Consider the following 14,407-nt stretch of genomic DNA (forward strand, 5'->3'; position numbering starts at 1 on the left):
CTTGTAAGGTCAAAGAGACTTGTTGGCCTACTATAATAAAATTAGTAAGATATTTTATCTACAACAGTGAGGTAAGTAGTAGATTAGCACAGGGCGTGTGATAGTAATAATAATTTTGATTTTTCTATAATATACCTGATATTATTTAATGTAAATAAAGCAATTTTTAATATGTGAAAATAAGTCAAAAAAGCCTGAAAAATATATTTTTTTTCTGAATTCCAAGTGTATTCTAGTTGTAGAAAAAGTACTGTATATAAAACGTGTGGGATTTGGTTATTACCGCCCTCGATTGATAAAGTTTCACTCGCGTGCGGTAATAACCTACTTTCCACACTTATTACATAATATACTATTAAAAGCGTGACAATACGTAACCAAATTATTTTTTGAAAAGTTTTAAATAACAAAATTTATACTTTCATGTTTTGCTATTATTAATAATATTGATTTTCCAGCTCAACCTACTACTTCCCATCCTATAGCAAATCAAATACAAAACAAATTAATTCTCTAGTTAATAACGAACTCACCTTTCAACGATCCCACTCAGTCCTCTCCAGTTTATTCACTTTTGTGACTTGTGTAAATGCCTGCAAAATAAAATGCAAATTTACTAAATAATATTTGTTGCACACGTATTTAATCGATTGGTAATATAAGAGCGTGGCTCTAACAACATAGAGCCAAGCCTTCGTACATTGTAATAGCCGATAAAAAGAGCTCCAAGTAGGCAGGACAGGGAAGCAAATATTTGCCTATTTGTTTTCCAAACAGTAATATCTTACCTGCCAGGCATGAGACCAGCCTTTATTAGCTGTATTAAGTTAATTGGGCTTTAGAGATACGGGGGCGAGGGCTCGTTAAAGGCAACGGAACGCCAGGGCCATATAAGAAGGGCCCTGTTCCTTTTAAATGTCTGTTGCCGGTTAATCCACCTCATACCGATAAAATTAAGGCCGGAATTAGTTATTGTACAATTAACTGTCTGAAACGCGAATTTAACGGGAAAACGAGCGAAATTTTTAATAGATACAATATAGAGGGAGCGTCGACGTCGGCTCTATATACAAAATGCTAATTAAGCTGCAAAGTAACTAACACAACAGACCTGTCTATTGCTGCATAATGCCAAATACTAATTTAACATTATACAGTTTCAAAGTCGAGTGCTCAAACAGTTTCATTAACTTTGCAACCTGTTGTGTCGAGAGCAAACACTACGTTCGGTTGCGTTTTGCTAGTATGAGTTTATTAATAGGCGCGAAAGCGTTTCAATATTGTTTAATTAAAAAAACGCAGTTTGTTTTCAATTAAAAAATGTAAAATAAACTAATAATGTAACTAGTTAGGAAACTACTCACAAATAGAATTATTTTAAAATTAGTCAGAAATCTGTAAGACTCTTCAAACCATTTCCCAGAAGCCTCTAGAATTGTTACAACCTTGCCAGAAGTCTCTCCAATCCAATATGTGTCAGATGATTCTAAAACTACTTCAGTTTTTGCCATATGCCTCTAGAATTATTTAAAAAATTACGTAAACTTTTAAAACTTATAATATTTGTCAGATGCCTCTAGAATTATTACAATCTTGCCAGAAATCTCTCCAATCCAATATGTGTCAGATGATTCTAAAACTATTTCAGTTTTTATATGCCTCTAGAATTATTTAACAAAATTACGTAAACTTTTAAAACTTAATAATAAATTGGTCAGATGCCTCTAGAAGTATTGTAAAATAGCCAAAAGTTTATAATCCTCCATTATGGGCTTCTACTTCAAAAAGAGTAATACTTACCACATAATGCCTTGAGTATTATGTCAGAAATAGCAGAAGCCTCTAGAATTATTTGAAAATTGTTAGAAAACCGTTGAAATTTTCCAAGAGACTTGTAATACTTGCCAGATATCTGAGGAATTATTTCAAAATAGCCACAAACTTTTAAAACTTTTTAAACCATCCAAAAAAATTTATAATGTTTGTCAGATGCCTCTAGATGTATTGTAAAATAGTCAAAAGCCTCTAAAAGTCGTCAATCCTTCATAGAAGAGAGTAATATTTGCCATATTTTCCGGGTTTCCGGGATATTTAGAAACATTTTCGAAAAAAAGGAGTCAAGTTTGACGCCCTCTAGCGGCCAAACCGGACAAGTTAGCAGTGCCCGCTCAACGTCACGTGATAGCTCCATTCATTTGCTACCTACGATCATCTGACGCGTATATACAAAATGTTTCAGATAATCAAGGTATTCGTGATTTTTTGGAAAATTGCACCTAAAGTTTGTCTTGAAAAAGGTTTTTCTTGGCCTACTGTACTAACCGTCGCCATTTTGGATTTAAACCTGTCAAAATGGCAATTTTTACTAATTTTGGTATGAACAATATGAATCCCTTTTCGTTTTGCTGTAACTGCCGCCATTTTGTCACTGAACATGAAATTAGAGCATTTTTGACAGTTTTCAAGACGTGACACTCTTAAAAAATTACATTTTGACAAATGACACGTCACGTCACATTTTAATCATTATCCTAAACTAATTAAGGAAGTTGAAGACAACTTTCAAAATTCAAAAATTTTTACAGAAAATTTCATGAGGTTTACTCCTTTTGAAAAGATCAAAATTCAATTTTTTTATTTTTCAAGGTCAACCGGTGCGTTCTACAAAAAAAATTGTATATTTAATAAAAGTTGCGTCTCTTTAAGGTTTCTAATATGGTAAAAATTTTACAATGCTAACTCTAACCGTTTTCGAGATATTTAGAAAAAATTCCGAAAAAAGGTAATCAAGTTTGACGCCCTCTAGCGGCCAAACGAGACAAGTTAGCAGTGCCCGCTCAACGTCACGTGATAGCTCCATTCATTTGCTACCTACGATCATCTGACGCGTATATACAAAATGTTTCAGATAATCAAGGTATTCGTGATTTTTTGGAAAAATGCACCTAAAGTTTGTGTTGAAAAAGGTTTTTCTTGGCCTACTGTACTAACCGTCGCCATTTTGGATTTAAACCTGTCAAAATGGCAATTTTTACTAATTTTGGTATGAACAATATGAATCCGTTTTCGTTTTGCTGTAACTGCCGCCATTTTGTCACTGAACATGAAATTAGAGCATTTTTGACAGTTTTCAAGACGTGGCACTCTTAAAAAATTACATTTTGACAAATGACACGTCACGTCACATTTTAATCAATATCCTAAACTAATTAAGGCAGTTGAAGACAATTTTAAAAATTCAAAAATGTTTACAAAAAAATTCATGAGGTTTACTCCTTTTGAAAAGATCAAAATTCAATTTTTTTATTTTTCAAGGTCAACCGGTGCGTTCTACAAAAAAAATTGTATATTTAATAAAAGTTGCGTCTCTTTAAGGTTTCTAATATGGTAAAAATTTTACAATGCTAACTCTAACCGTTTTCGAGATATTTAGAAAAAATTCCGAAAAAAGGTAATCAAGTTTGACACCCTCTAGCGGCCAAACGAGACAAGTTAGCAGTGCCCGCTCAACGTCACGTGATAGCTCCATTCATTAGCTACCTACGATCATCTGACGCGTATATACAAAATGTTTCAGATAATCAAGGTATTCGTGATTTTTTGGAAAAATGCACCTAAAGTTTGTCTTGAAAAAGGTTTTTCTTGGCCTACTGTACTAACCGTCGCCATTTTGGATTTAAACCTGTCAAAATGGCAATTTTTACTAATTTTGGTATGAACAATATGAATCCCTTTTCGTTTTGCTGTAACTGCCGCCATTTTGTCACTGAACATGAAATTAGAGCATTTTTGACAGTTTTCAAGACGTGGCACTCTTAAAAAATTACATTTTGACAAATGACACGTCACGTCACATTTTAATCAATATCCTAAACTAATTAAGGCAGTTGAAGACAATTTTAAAAATTCAAAAATTTTTACAAAAAAATTCATGAGGTTTTTACTCCTTTTGAAAAGGTCAAAATTCAATTTTTTTATTTTTCAAGGTCAACCGGTGCGTTCTACAAAAAAATTGTATATTTAATAAAAGTTGCGTCACTTTAAGGTTTCTAATATGGTAAAAATTTTACAATGCTAACTCTAACCGTTTTCGAGATATTTAGATAAAATTCCGAAAAAAGGTAATCAAGTTTGACGCCCTCTAGCGGCCAAACGGGACAAGTTAGCAGTGCCCGCTCAACGTCACGTGATAGCTCCATTCATTAGCTACCTACGATCATCTGATGCGAATATACAAAATGTTTCAGATAATCAAGGGATTCGTGATTTTTTGGAAAGATGCACCTAAATTTTGTCTTGAGGAAGGTTTTTCTTTGGCCTACTATACTGACCGCCGCCATATTGAATTTAGACGAGTCAAGGTGACCATTTTAACTAATTTTGGCATGGACAACACGAATCTGGTATTCGTTTTGCGGTAACTGCCGCCATTTTGACTTTTTTTAAAATATTAGTATTCAAAGCCAACTAAGGTAAAACTGGTTTTCATTGAATTAATTATTTGTCATTTATAAAGCAAATCCTAAATTGTCAATCAAATCAGAGTAAAATTTACTATTAGAAATCCAATTTGGCATCAAATACAACTCCATGAAGCTATCAAACTCTAAAACATTGCTTTTAAAGGCAGTACAGTCAGTACAAATCATGTTGATTATCTTTAAGACTATGAAGACAATTTTGACAGTTCTGAAATACAAGTGTATGATTCGGATTGAATGTAATCAGTCAAAAACGTATCAACTGGCAAAATCGAATCCATAGAGCTGTTAAACTAAAACAATCTCTTGAAAAGCATTTAAGTTAGTGGTAAACTAAGTCATATGTACTTGATTGCTTCATAAGTTAAATTTACCACTCCATAAAGCGATAAAAGTACAAAACCTGCTTAAAAGCACTTATATGCTTGTTTATAGGTTTATGAGTAGAAATTGGACAGTCCTAACGTGGATCTGTTAATTTGTTATAAACTGAAAAACTATCAAAATTTTCTCCATGAAGCTATAAAATAAAAAAAAACTTTTTAAAATCAGTACTGGAAAATTCACTTTCGATGTTTTCTTAGAGTTCCATGAGCAGAAGTTTTGAGTGATGTGACGTGAAGCTATTCACTTTGTAGCTAGTTCCACATGTCAAAATGTCAAAAAATAGAAGAATTTTGGAAATTTAATGTTTTTCTAAACACAATTGGTTAGTTTTCTAATTATTGGTCCTGTTTACTTGCAAGTAAAAATCATTTTTTTGGATGTTTGAAATTTATTAAACCAGACAAAATTGCGATATTTTACTGTTAAATTGATTGGGGTCTTGTAAGCACCAAAAACTGTTTCAAACTTTGTCTGGATTACAAAGTCTTCCGGGTAAAAAAAGAAAGAGAAAAATTAATAAAAAAAAGATCGAAATTACAATAGTTACACCAAAGTTATTAAAAAGCAATTGGCCAGATGCAATAAATGCTGAGCAATGAGAGCATTACAATTCCATGTTTTAATTTTACGTTTTTATGTTTTACAGAAACAAAACTATGAATCCACTGTGAGTTCTATGTATTTTCTTATGTTGTTAAATAAAGTGGTTACTGAGTTCCTAAATTGTTCCTGTAATATCGACCATCAAACCCATTCTGGCGAGCAGTTTAGTTAATTCTGAGCAGCAAATTATGAACTTAAAATACACCTAGAAAAGGAAGAAAACATAAATACATAGCAAATTAGATTTGCCGTTCATAAAATCGCATTGAAGATTTATGGTTAGAACTCGAGTCCCCCGTCAGACACAGTTCCAGTAATAAATTTTCCAGACCAATAAACAGAACAGTGTATCAAGGTGGAGGCATTCTAAATGTATTTTATTTGTTTGTTATCCGGCCGTAACCTACAAACCTGCGTGTCCTGTCTGAGGGTAATCTTTACACTACATTTCTTCATTTGTCTCCAGATGTTGCCCGTCCATAAATCTTCTTCTCCGTTCCAGATTTCCCCCTCCCCGGAAAATCCAGCATTATGGAAAACCGCCCTCTCCCGTAGAAGCAAACCACCCCCTGAAAAACTTGGAGCCATTTTTTACGCTTTCCAACTTCTACGACCTGCTTATAGGGTCATTATTTTTAGCCTATTTACTAAATTGGGGTTTTATATGATGCGCAATAAGTTACGGTTAGTACGGAAGTTGATAAAGTTAGTCTTGCTTGGATAATGCGTTCGAATTATTTTCCAGAGTCGTTGCGAAAGTTTTTGCCCTGCAACAAGCTGGAGAAATTCCAAGTTTTGATATGCCGCACTCTCCGGAATCAATCCACTTTGGCAGCAAAATACTTAAGTTACGGAAACGGCAAATGCTTGTTCAAACGTGTGAAGTTTTAAGACTTTGTAATCCAGACGAAGTTTCGAAGATGCCGCTTCGAAACTGTTTTTGGTGCTTAGAAGACTTTTGAACCCAATCAATAATTTTTAACAGTAAAATAGTGCTATTTTGTCTGGTTTTTTAAATTCCAAACATTCTATCCATCTAGAAAAACATTAAATTTCTAAAATAATGCTACTTTTTGATATTTTGACATGTGGAACTAGCTCCAAAGAAAACAGTTCCAAGTCAACAAACTCAAAATTTTTTTAACTGATTGTACTGGTTTTTTAGAATGTTTTTTTTTCATTTTATAGCTTCATGGAGAAGATTTTGATAGTTTTTTAGTTTATAACAAATTAAAATACAGGGTGTCTCAGTTTTAAGTGCCCAAACTTTAATGTCGGATAGTACGTCGAAAAATAACAACACTTTGCTATATAAACCTATATCCAATAGGGCGTCGTTACTGATATACAGGGTGTTAAAGTTTTTTAAAAAAATTGCTTATTTGAGAATTTCTCGAAAACCGTTGGAGATATTGTAATGAAATTTTTGTGTGAATATCTCCTGTTCAAAACGTCTTCAATGAAATAAAAAATTGAACTGTGACGCAACCAGTGTCGTACTTACCGACGTACGCCTAGGTACTTTGGATAAAAAAAATGTTACGCCACTGCCTTTTTGGAAATTAAAATTTGTTTTTGAGATGACTGTTTAATTTGGGAGACAAAAGTCCTCTTGTGTTTTTTCGGATTGACGCACCATTTCAGAGTAAAAAAAGGAAAGGTTATAATGGTATAAAAATTTATTATTATCACATAACTTAAATTAGGAAACAAATTAAATAAAACTTAACAAATTAAAAGTTATTTAGTGCCTTTTGGACAGAGATACTTTAGGGAAAGCTTACGTTAAGTTTTGACTGTGACAATTCTTATGGCTCTTTGTCTCAGTCAAAATACTTAACTCTTAACTAGTTCCCGTTAAAACGTTCGCGCAAATGGTAATTAATCTGTGACGAAGTTTACAATAGTTGTTCAAAATGGAAACCATCAGACTCAATGCATATTTGACACCTACGACGTGTAGAATTGACCGCTGCAGATATTTGATGGGGATTATTGCGAAGAATTTCACAGGCTGCTTCAATCCTACCTACTAATTCCAGTTCGGTGTGAACTGGAGTGGAATACACCTTGTCTTTGAGAAAGCCCCATATAAAAAAATCTAAAACTGTCAGGTCGGGTGACCTTGGGGGCCAAGCGGCTGGACCTGTACCAGGAACATAATCATGGTTATGTGCATTATTTACACGACCTATCCAGCGCTCCCGAAAGTGCAAATCACACCAGCGTCGAACATTTACTCCGTAATGAGCAGGTGCGCCGTCCATTTGAAACCACATTTGCTGTCTCACGTTGAGTGGAACGTCTTCTAAATAATTACCCAAGTCATTTTCCAAGAATTGAAGAAAGAGGTGAGAATTCAGGCGAGGAGGTAAAAAATGGGGACCAATTAAATGGTTACCTATCACACCTATCCAAACGTTAACACTAAATTCTTGTTGAAAAGTTCGGGGTCTGACTTGATGAGGATTTACATTCCCCCAAACGTGCAAGTTATGAAAGTTCACAACACCTCTTCTGGTAAATGTGGCTTCGTCAGTGAATAAAATTTTACGCAAAAACAAATGATCAATTTGGATTGATCTCAACAGCCAACTGCAATATTCTCTACGCCTCGGTCCATCTTCTTGCATTAAATATTGCACTGGCTGCAAATGGTAAGGTCTTCTTCCATTCTTTCGTAAGGTTCGATGGACTACATCCTTTGAGACTGGAATATTGCGCGCTCGTAATTGCTTAGCGGCATTTCTGCAACTTTCTGTGGGGTTGTTATCGAACACTTCTAAAATGTTTGCCTCAAATCTTCCATGTGGTCTTCTAGGTCTATCTGGGTTTTTGCGTAATCCAAACTCTCTCAACAAGTGATGAACCTTCATAAAAACCTTTTTATTTGGACACCTTCGATTTGGAAATCGTCTAGCATATTCTCGGCACGCTTCGTTAGTGTTTCCGTTGCAGTATCCATAAATAAAATGTATGTCAGCGTACTCGGCATTAGTAAATAAGTGTGGCATTTTAAAAAAAGAACTAAACAAACTTTAAAGTGTTGAAATTGAACGTTATTATAATGTGCTGTCAGTTCGACATTTGTCACCAACCAGAATGGGAAGTCATCCAAACGATAAAATTTAATTAATCCATGTAATTAAGACATGCAATGATGTCACCTTTCCTTTTTTTACTCTGAAATGGTGCGTCAATCCGAAAAAACACAAGAGGACTTTTGTCTCCCAAATTGAACACAGTCATCTCAAAAACAAATTTTAATTTCCAAAAAGGCAGTGGCGTAACATTTTTTTTATCCAAAGTACCTAGGCGTACGTCGGTAAGTACGACACTGGTTGCGTCACAGTTCAATTTTTTATTTCATTGAAGACGTTTTGAACAGGAGATATTCACACAAAAATTTCATTACAATATCTCCAACGGTTTTCGAGAAATTCTCAAATAAGCAATTTTTTTAAAAAACTTTAACACCCTGTATATCAGTAACGACGCCCTATTGGATATAGGTTTATATAGCAAAGTGTTGTTATTTTTCGACGTACTATCCGACATTAAAGTTTGGGCACTTAAAACTGAGACACCCTGTATACTCCAAATAAACAGATCCACGTTAGGACTGTCCAATTTCTACTCATAAACCTATAAACAAGTATATAAATGCTTTTAAACAGGTTTTGTACTTTTATCGCTTTATGGAATGGTAAATTTAACTTATGAAGCTATGAAGTACATATGACTTAGTTTACCACTAACTTAAATGCTTTTCAACAGATTGTTTTAGTTTAACAGCTCTATTGGTTCGATTTTGCCAGTTGATACGTTTTTGACCGCCAGTTGTATGTCCGAACTGTCAAAATTGTCTTCATAGTCTTAAAGATAATCAATATGATTTGTACTGACTGTACTGCCTTTAAAAGCAATGTTTTAGAGTTTGATAGCTTCATGGAGTTGTATTTGATGTCATATTGGACTTATTATAGTGCATTTTATTCAGATTTTTTTAATGATGTATGACAACTTATGATTTACTTTATAAATGACAAATAATTCAATAAAAACCAGCTTTACCTTAGTTGGCTTTGAATGCTAATATTTAAAAAAAAGTCAAAATGGCGGCAGTTACCGCAAAACGAATACCAGATTCGTGTTCTCCATGCCAAAATTAGTTAAAATGGTCACCTTGACGTCTAAATTCAATATGGCGGCGGTCAGTATAGTAGGCCAAAGAAAAACTTTCCTCAAGACAAAACTTTGGTGCATTTTTCCAAAAAATCACGAATACCTTGATTATCTCAAACATTTCGTATATACGCATCAGATGATCGTAGGTAGCTAATGAATGGAGCTATCACGTGACGTTGAGCGGGCACTGCTAACTTGTCCCGTTTGGCCGCTAGAGGGCGTCAAACTTGATTACCTTTTTTCGGATTTTTTTCTAAATATCTCGAAAACGGTTAGAGTTAGCATTATAAAATTTTTACCATATTAGAAACCTTAAAGAGACGCAACTTTTATTAAATATACATTTTTTTTGTAGAACGCACCGGTTGACCTTGAAAAATAAAAAAATTGAATTTTGACCTTTTCAAAAAGAGTAAACCTCATGAATTTTTTTGTAAAAAATTTTTGAATTTTGAAAATTGTCTTCAACTGCCTTAATTAGTTTAGGGTAATGATTAAAATGTGACGTGACGTGTCATTTGTCAAAATGTAATTTCTTAAGAGTGCCACGTCTTCAAAACTGTCAAAAATGCTCTAATTTCATGTTCAGTCACAAAATGGCGGCAGTTACAGCAAAACGAAAACGGATTCGTATTGTTCAAACCAAAATTAGTAAAAATGGCCATTTTGACAGGTTTAAATCCAAAATGGCGACGGTTAGTACAGTAGGCCAAGAAAAACCTTCCTCAAGACAAAATTTAGGTGCATTTTTCCAAAAAATCACGAATCCCTTGATTATTTGAAACATTTTGTATATACGCATCAGATGATCGTAGGTAGCTAATAAATGGAGCTATCACGTGACGTTGAGCAGGCACTGCTAACTTGTCCCGTTTGGCCGCTAGAGGGCGTCAAACTTGATTACCTTTTTTCGGAATTTTTTCTAAATATCTCGAAAACGGTTAGAGTTAGCATTGTAAAATTTTTACCATATTAGAAACCTTAAAGAGACGCAACTTTTATTAAATATACAATTTTTTTGTAGAACGCACCGGTTGACCTTAAAAAATAAAAAAATTGAATTTTGACCTTTTCAAAAGGAGTAAACCTCATGAATTTTTTTGTAAAAATTTTTGAATTTTGAAAATTGTCTTCAACTGCCTCAATTAGTTTAGGATAATGATTAAAATGTGACGTGACTTGTCATTTGTCAAAATGTAATTTTTTAAGAGTGCCACGTCTTGAAAACTGTCAAAAATGCTCTAATTTCATGTTCAGTGACAAAATGGCGGCAGTTACAGCAAAACGAAAACGGAGTCGTATTGTTCATACCAAAATTAGTAAAAATTACCATTTTGACAGGTTTAAATCCAAAATGGCGACGGTTAGTACAGTAGGCCAAGAAAAACCTTCCTCAAGACAAAATTTAGCTGCATTTTTCCAAAAAATCACGAATCCCTTGATTATCTGAAACATTTTGTATATATGCATCAGATGATCGTAGGTAGCTAATGAATGGAGCTATCACGTGACGTTGCGCGGGCACTGCTAACTTGTCCCGTTTGGCCGCTAGAGGGCGTCAAACTTGATTACTTTTTTTCGGAAATGTTTTGTTTTATATCTTCGGAAAATCGAAATTTTTAAAACGTCATTCGGTTCAGCTTTCAACTTTCTAGTATCTCTTATAGTTTGCGCGATTCCAATGGTAAAGGATAAATTTGAATTACCCCTGTATACTAGCCGTATGACGATAATAGGCCTGGTGATGTTTATGTTATGTAAACTGACCTAAAGTGATCCTGCAATATGACTCCACCAATAGATTACAGTTTACTATTATCAAGCTTGATTAAATTCCGCTCGGGCTATTAGGCCGGTCGCATACTTATACGACATTTGTGTCAAACATGTCTGCGACAAATCAGGAACATGTCGCTTTATTTGCAGCAGCCGTATTGTTATGATGATTCGTACACTACGCGAACACGTCGCAGACAAGATCGGACATGTCGCAGACAAATTACATACGACACGGCTTGCTCATATTTCAAGCGACATTTGTCACTTGACCTCTGCAGAGAGCGAATGTTTGTGAGAGTGAATGACTTTTAATTGAAAAAAAATGGAAGATAATCCAACATTTAATGTGAAATTCGTGCAAATAGTTGAAAAACATAATGTTTTATATGACCATACGATGGAAAATTATTCAAATCGACAAATTCAAGAAAAAGCATGGAATGAGGTTGGAAAAGAAGTAAATGAGACAGGTACGTTTTTATTTGATAGTTAATTAATATTTCTTGAATCAATAACAATGATAATTTGTTGCAATCATATACAGGGTGTCTGCAAAAAGTGAAAAAGAGTTAAAGATGGTTATGGCTCTAGTTTATTTACGTCGTTCAATCTGCACAACAGGTAGATTATTTCTAGCGCACTTGTCCTACTAATAAACTATAGGATGCATATTACCTTAACATTTTTCACATTTATTTTACAAACACGCTCTATGTACTTTTTTTAAATGCAATATTTGGACTGCCAAGGTAGTGCTGCGTATGGCTGATTAACATAGATGCATAATCTATCCCGTAGCATTATCGCCTCATCCGTGGCTCGCTGACTTTGAGGCCGAAAATTATGTTGTTCTGCGGTGTTATTATTATGGACTTCGTCTGACTGAAACATTGGTTCTGATATTTTTCCGTCCATTTTTCTTATAAAATTGTGTAAGATACAAATTGCTTTCACTATTTTATCAGTTTTATTTGGAGAGGATAAAATAGGCCTTTCTAATACTTTAAATTTTGAAACCATTAGGCCAAAAGCACATTCTACACTGCGACGGGCGCGTGACAACCTATAGTTGAAGATTCTTTTCGAATTGGTTAAATTCCTAGATGGATATGGCTTTAGTAAATGTTTAGAAAGCGGAAAGGCAGCATCTCCGACAAAATAGTAGGGAAAGGCCGGTTTTTGTGGTTCTTTGGACAGAGGATGCGGTTGCGGAATGTTGAGCGTGCCTGCTCTGAGGTTTCGTCCAATACTTGAATTTCTGAATACTGCACCATCACCATTTCTTCCATAGTCGCCCACATCAATTGCAATAAAGTTGCTATCTGCATCTGCTATAGCCAATAATTGCAGCGAAAAATAACCTTTATAATTATAAAATGCAGATCCACTTTTGGCTGGGCATTGGACTCTAATATGTTTACCATCAATGCTACCAATACAGTTCGGTAAATTCCAAAGTTCGTCAAAGCGGTTAGCTCTTTCAATCCATTGTAGTTCACTTAAAACCGGCATATATTCTTCCCGCAAACAAGACCAAATGCTGTCGCAAACGTTTTCAATTACTTTCCCAATTGTAGAATCTCCTCTCATAAATTGAAAAGATAACTGCTTGAAACTCATTCCGGTTGCCAAGTACCTAAAAGACGATTTTATTTTCAGCGGCTGCATGTAAGGAGAAATGGAAAAATTTAAGGTCCGCTTATGCAAGATATTTAAGACAAAAACCACCAAGTGGGGCACCAGCACAACCAAAGAAAAAATATTATTTAGCGGACCACTTGACTTTTCTAATACCCTTCAGTAAATCTAGACAACAAAAAAGTAATATTCCATCCCCTATGAACATAAATGAAGCAACGTCTAATATTTTAACTGAACGAGAAGCTACCGAAATAGAGCCTCCTGAACCCGAAGTACCGGAAGAAAATGATAATTTAATGGAAGAATCCCAATTGGTACAACCGGCCCCATTAAATGAAACTTTCATTCCCGATGGAAACATATTAACTCCTAGAGTTCCTAAAAAAAAAAAAAAAATTGACCCATTGGAGAAATGTGCTCTGGATTATTTTGCCTCCAAAAAACAAAGTCAGTCTGAGAAAATGGAAGATCCCGATTTGTTATTTTTTAAAAGCCTCTTGCCTGAATTGCATCGTATGACAAACGCCCAAAAACACGAGTTCAAATATAGAACTATGCAAACTCTTGGTGAAATACTTTACACACCACCACCGAATCATCATTCTCCAGGGCCTCATTCATTCAATGTTTATTCATCATTTCGTCCATCTTCGATGATGTCAAACAATTCTCAAGCACCATCCTCGCATTCTTCGAACCAAATAAGTACACCTATAACATCTCCAAGTTCTAACGATTATGACTTTTTACAAAATCTGTAATAAATAAGAAATAAACTTACCTTAGTGTCATGATTAATTTTTCCTTTGGTGAAATAGCTTCCCGAAACTTGGTATCAACTTTCTTGATAAAAGGTTCCAATCTATCTAAGAGTATGGTAAATGTTCCCTGAGACATTCTATAAAATGATTGAAACTTTACTGGATCATCCATAATTTCTTCACTTGTACAGCTTTTAAAGATACTTCGATGAAGATTAGCTGTACTGTACGGATGGACCCAATATCTTCTATTTCTCTTTCTTTTTCTTTTCGATAATAGGGCCAATAATAAATATGCGTCATCTTCGCCCGACGACATGATGCGCACTGATGTGCGAGTATCACGTTTTGTCTCCAACATTTGTATGAGACAAATGTCGAAGACTAAACTATCGACGACATGTCGCAAACATGTCGTATAAGTATGCGACCGGCCTTAGATTCAATAATAGGCCAGTAGATAGGAGTAAGCTGCTTAGTGCAATTGGCTTATACACATCAAAAAGTACTGCTAATGGAAAGTAACATATTTATTTGATTGTTGCCAAAAACATGAAAATTGTAGGG

At 34.6% G+C, this 14,407-nt stretch overlaps 2 protein-coding genes across 2 annotated transcripts; both read left to right on the plus strand.

Moving 5' to 3' along the window:
• Positions 1-5,562: 5,562 nt before the first annotated feature.
• On the plus strand, positions 5,563-6,433 carry LOC145729811 (uncharacterized). Its single transcript, XM_081980731.1, has 3 exons — positions 5,563-5,901; positions 5,974-6,155; positions 6,217-6,433. The coding sequence occupies exons 1-3, from the start codon at positions 5,842-5,844 to the stop codon at positions 6,431-6,433; spliced, it is 459 nt and encodes a 152-aa protein (XP_081836857.1). The 5' UTR covers positions 5,563-5,841.
• Positions 6,434-11,512: 5,079 nt separating this feature from the next.
• Positions 11,513-13,873, plus strand: LOC145729557 (uncharacterized). The gene is made up of 2 exons (XM_081980364.1): positions 11,513-11,908; positions 13,098-13,873. Exons 1-2 carry the CDS (start codon positions 11,761-11,763, stop codon positions 13,838-13,840), a joined length of 891 nt encoding a protein of 296 aa, XP_081836490.1. The 5' UTR covers positions 11,513-11,760; the 3' UTR covers positions 13,841-13,873.
• The last annotated feature ends 534 nt before the right edge of the window (positions 13,874-14,407 follow it).

Source organism: Ips typographus, linkage group LG5 (assembly GCF_016097725.1).
Source record: "Ips typographus isolate SLU linkage group LG5, UJ_Ityp_2.0, whole genome shotgun sequence".
NCBI classification, from domain to species: Eukaryota; Metazoa; Arthropoda; class Insecta; order Coleoptera; family Curculionidae; genus Ips; species Ips typographus.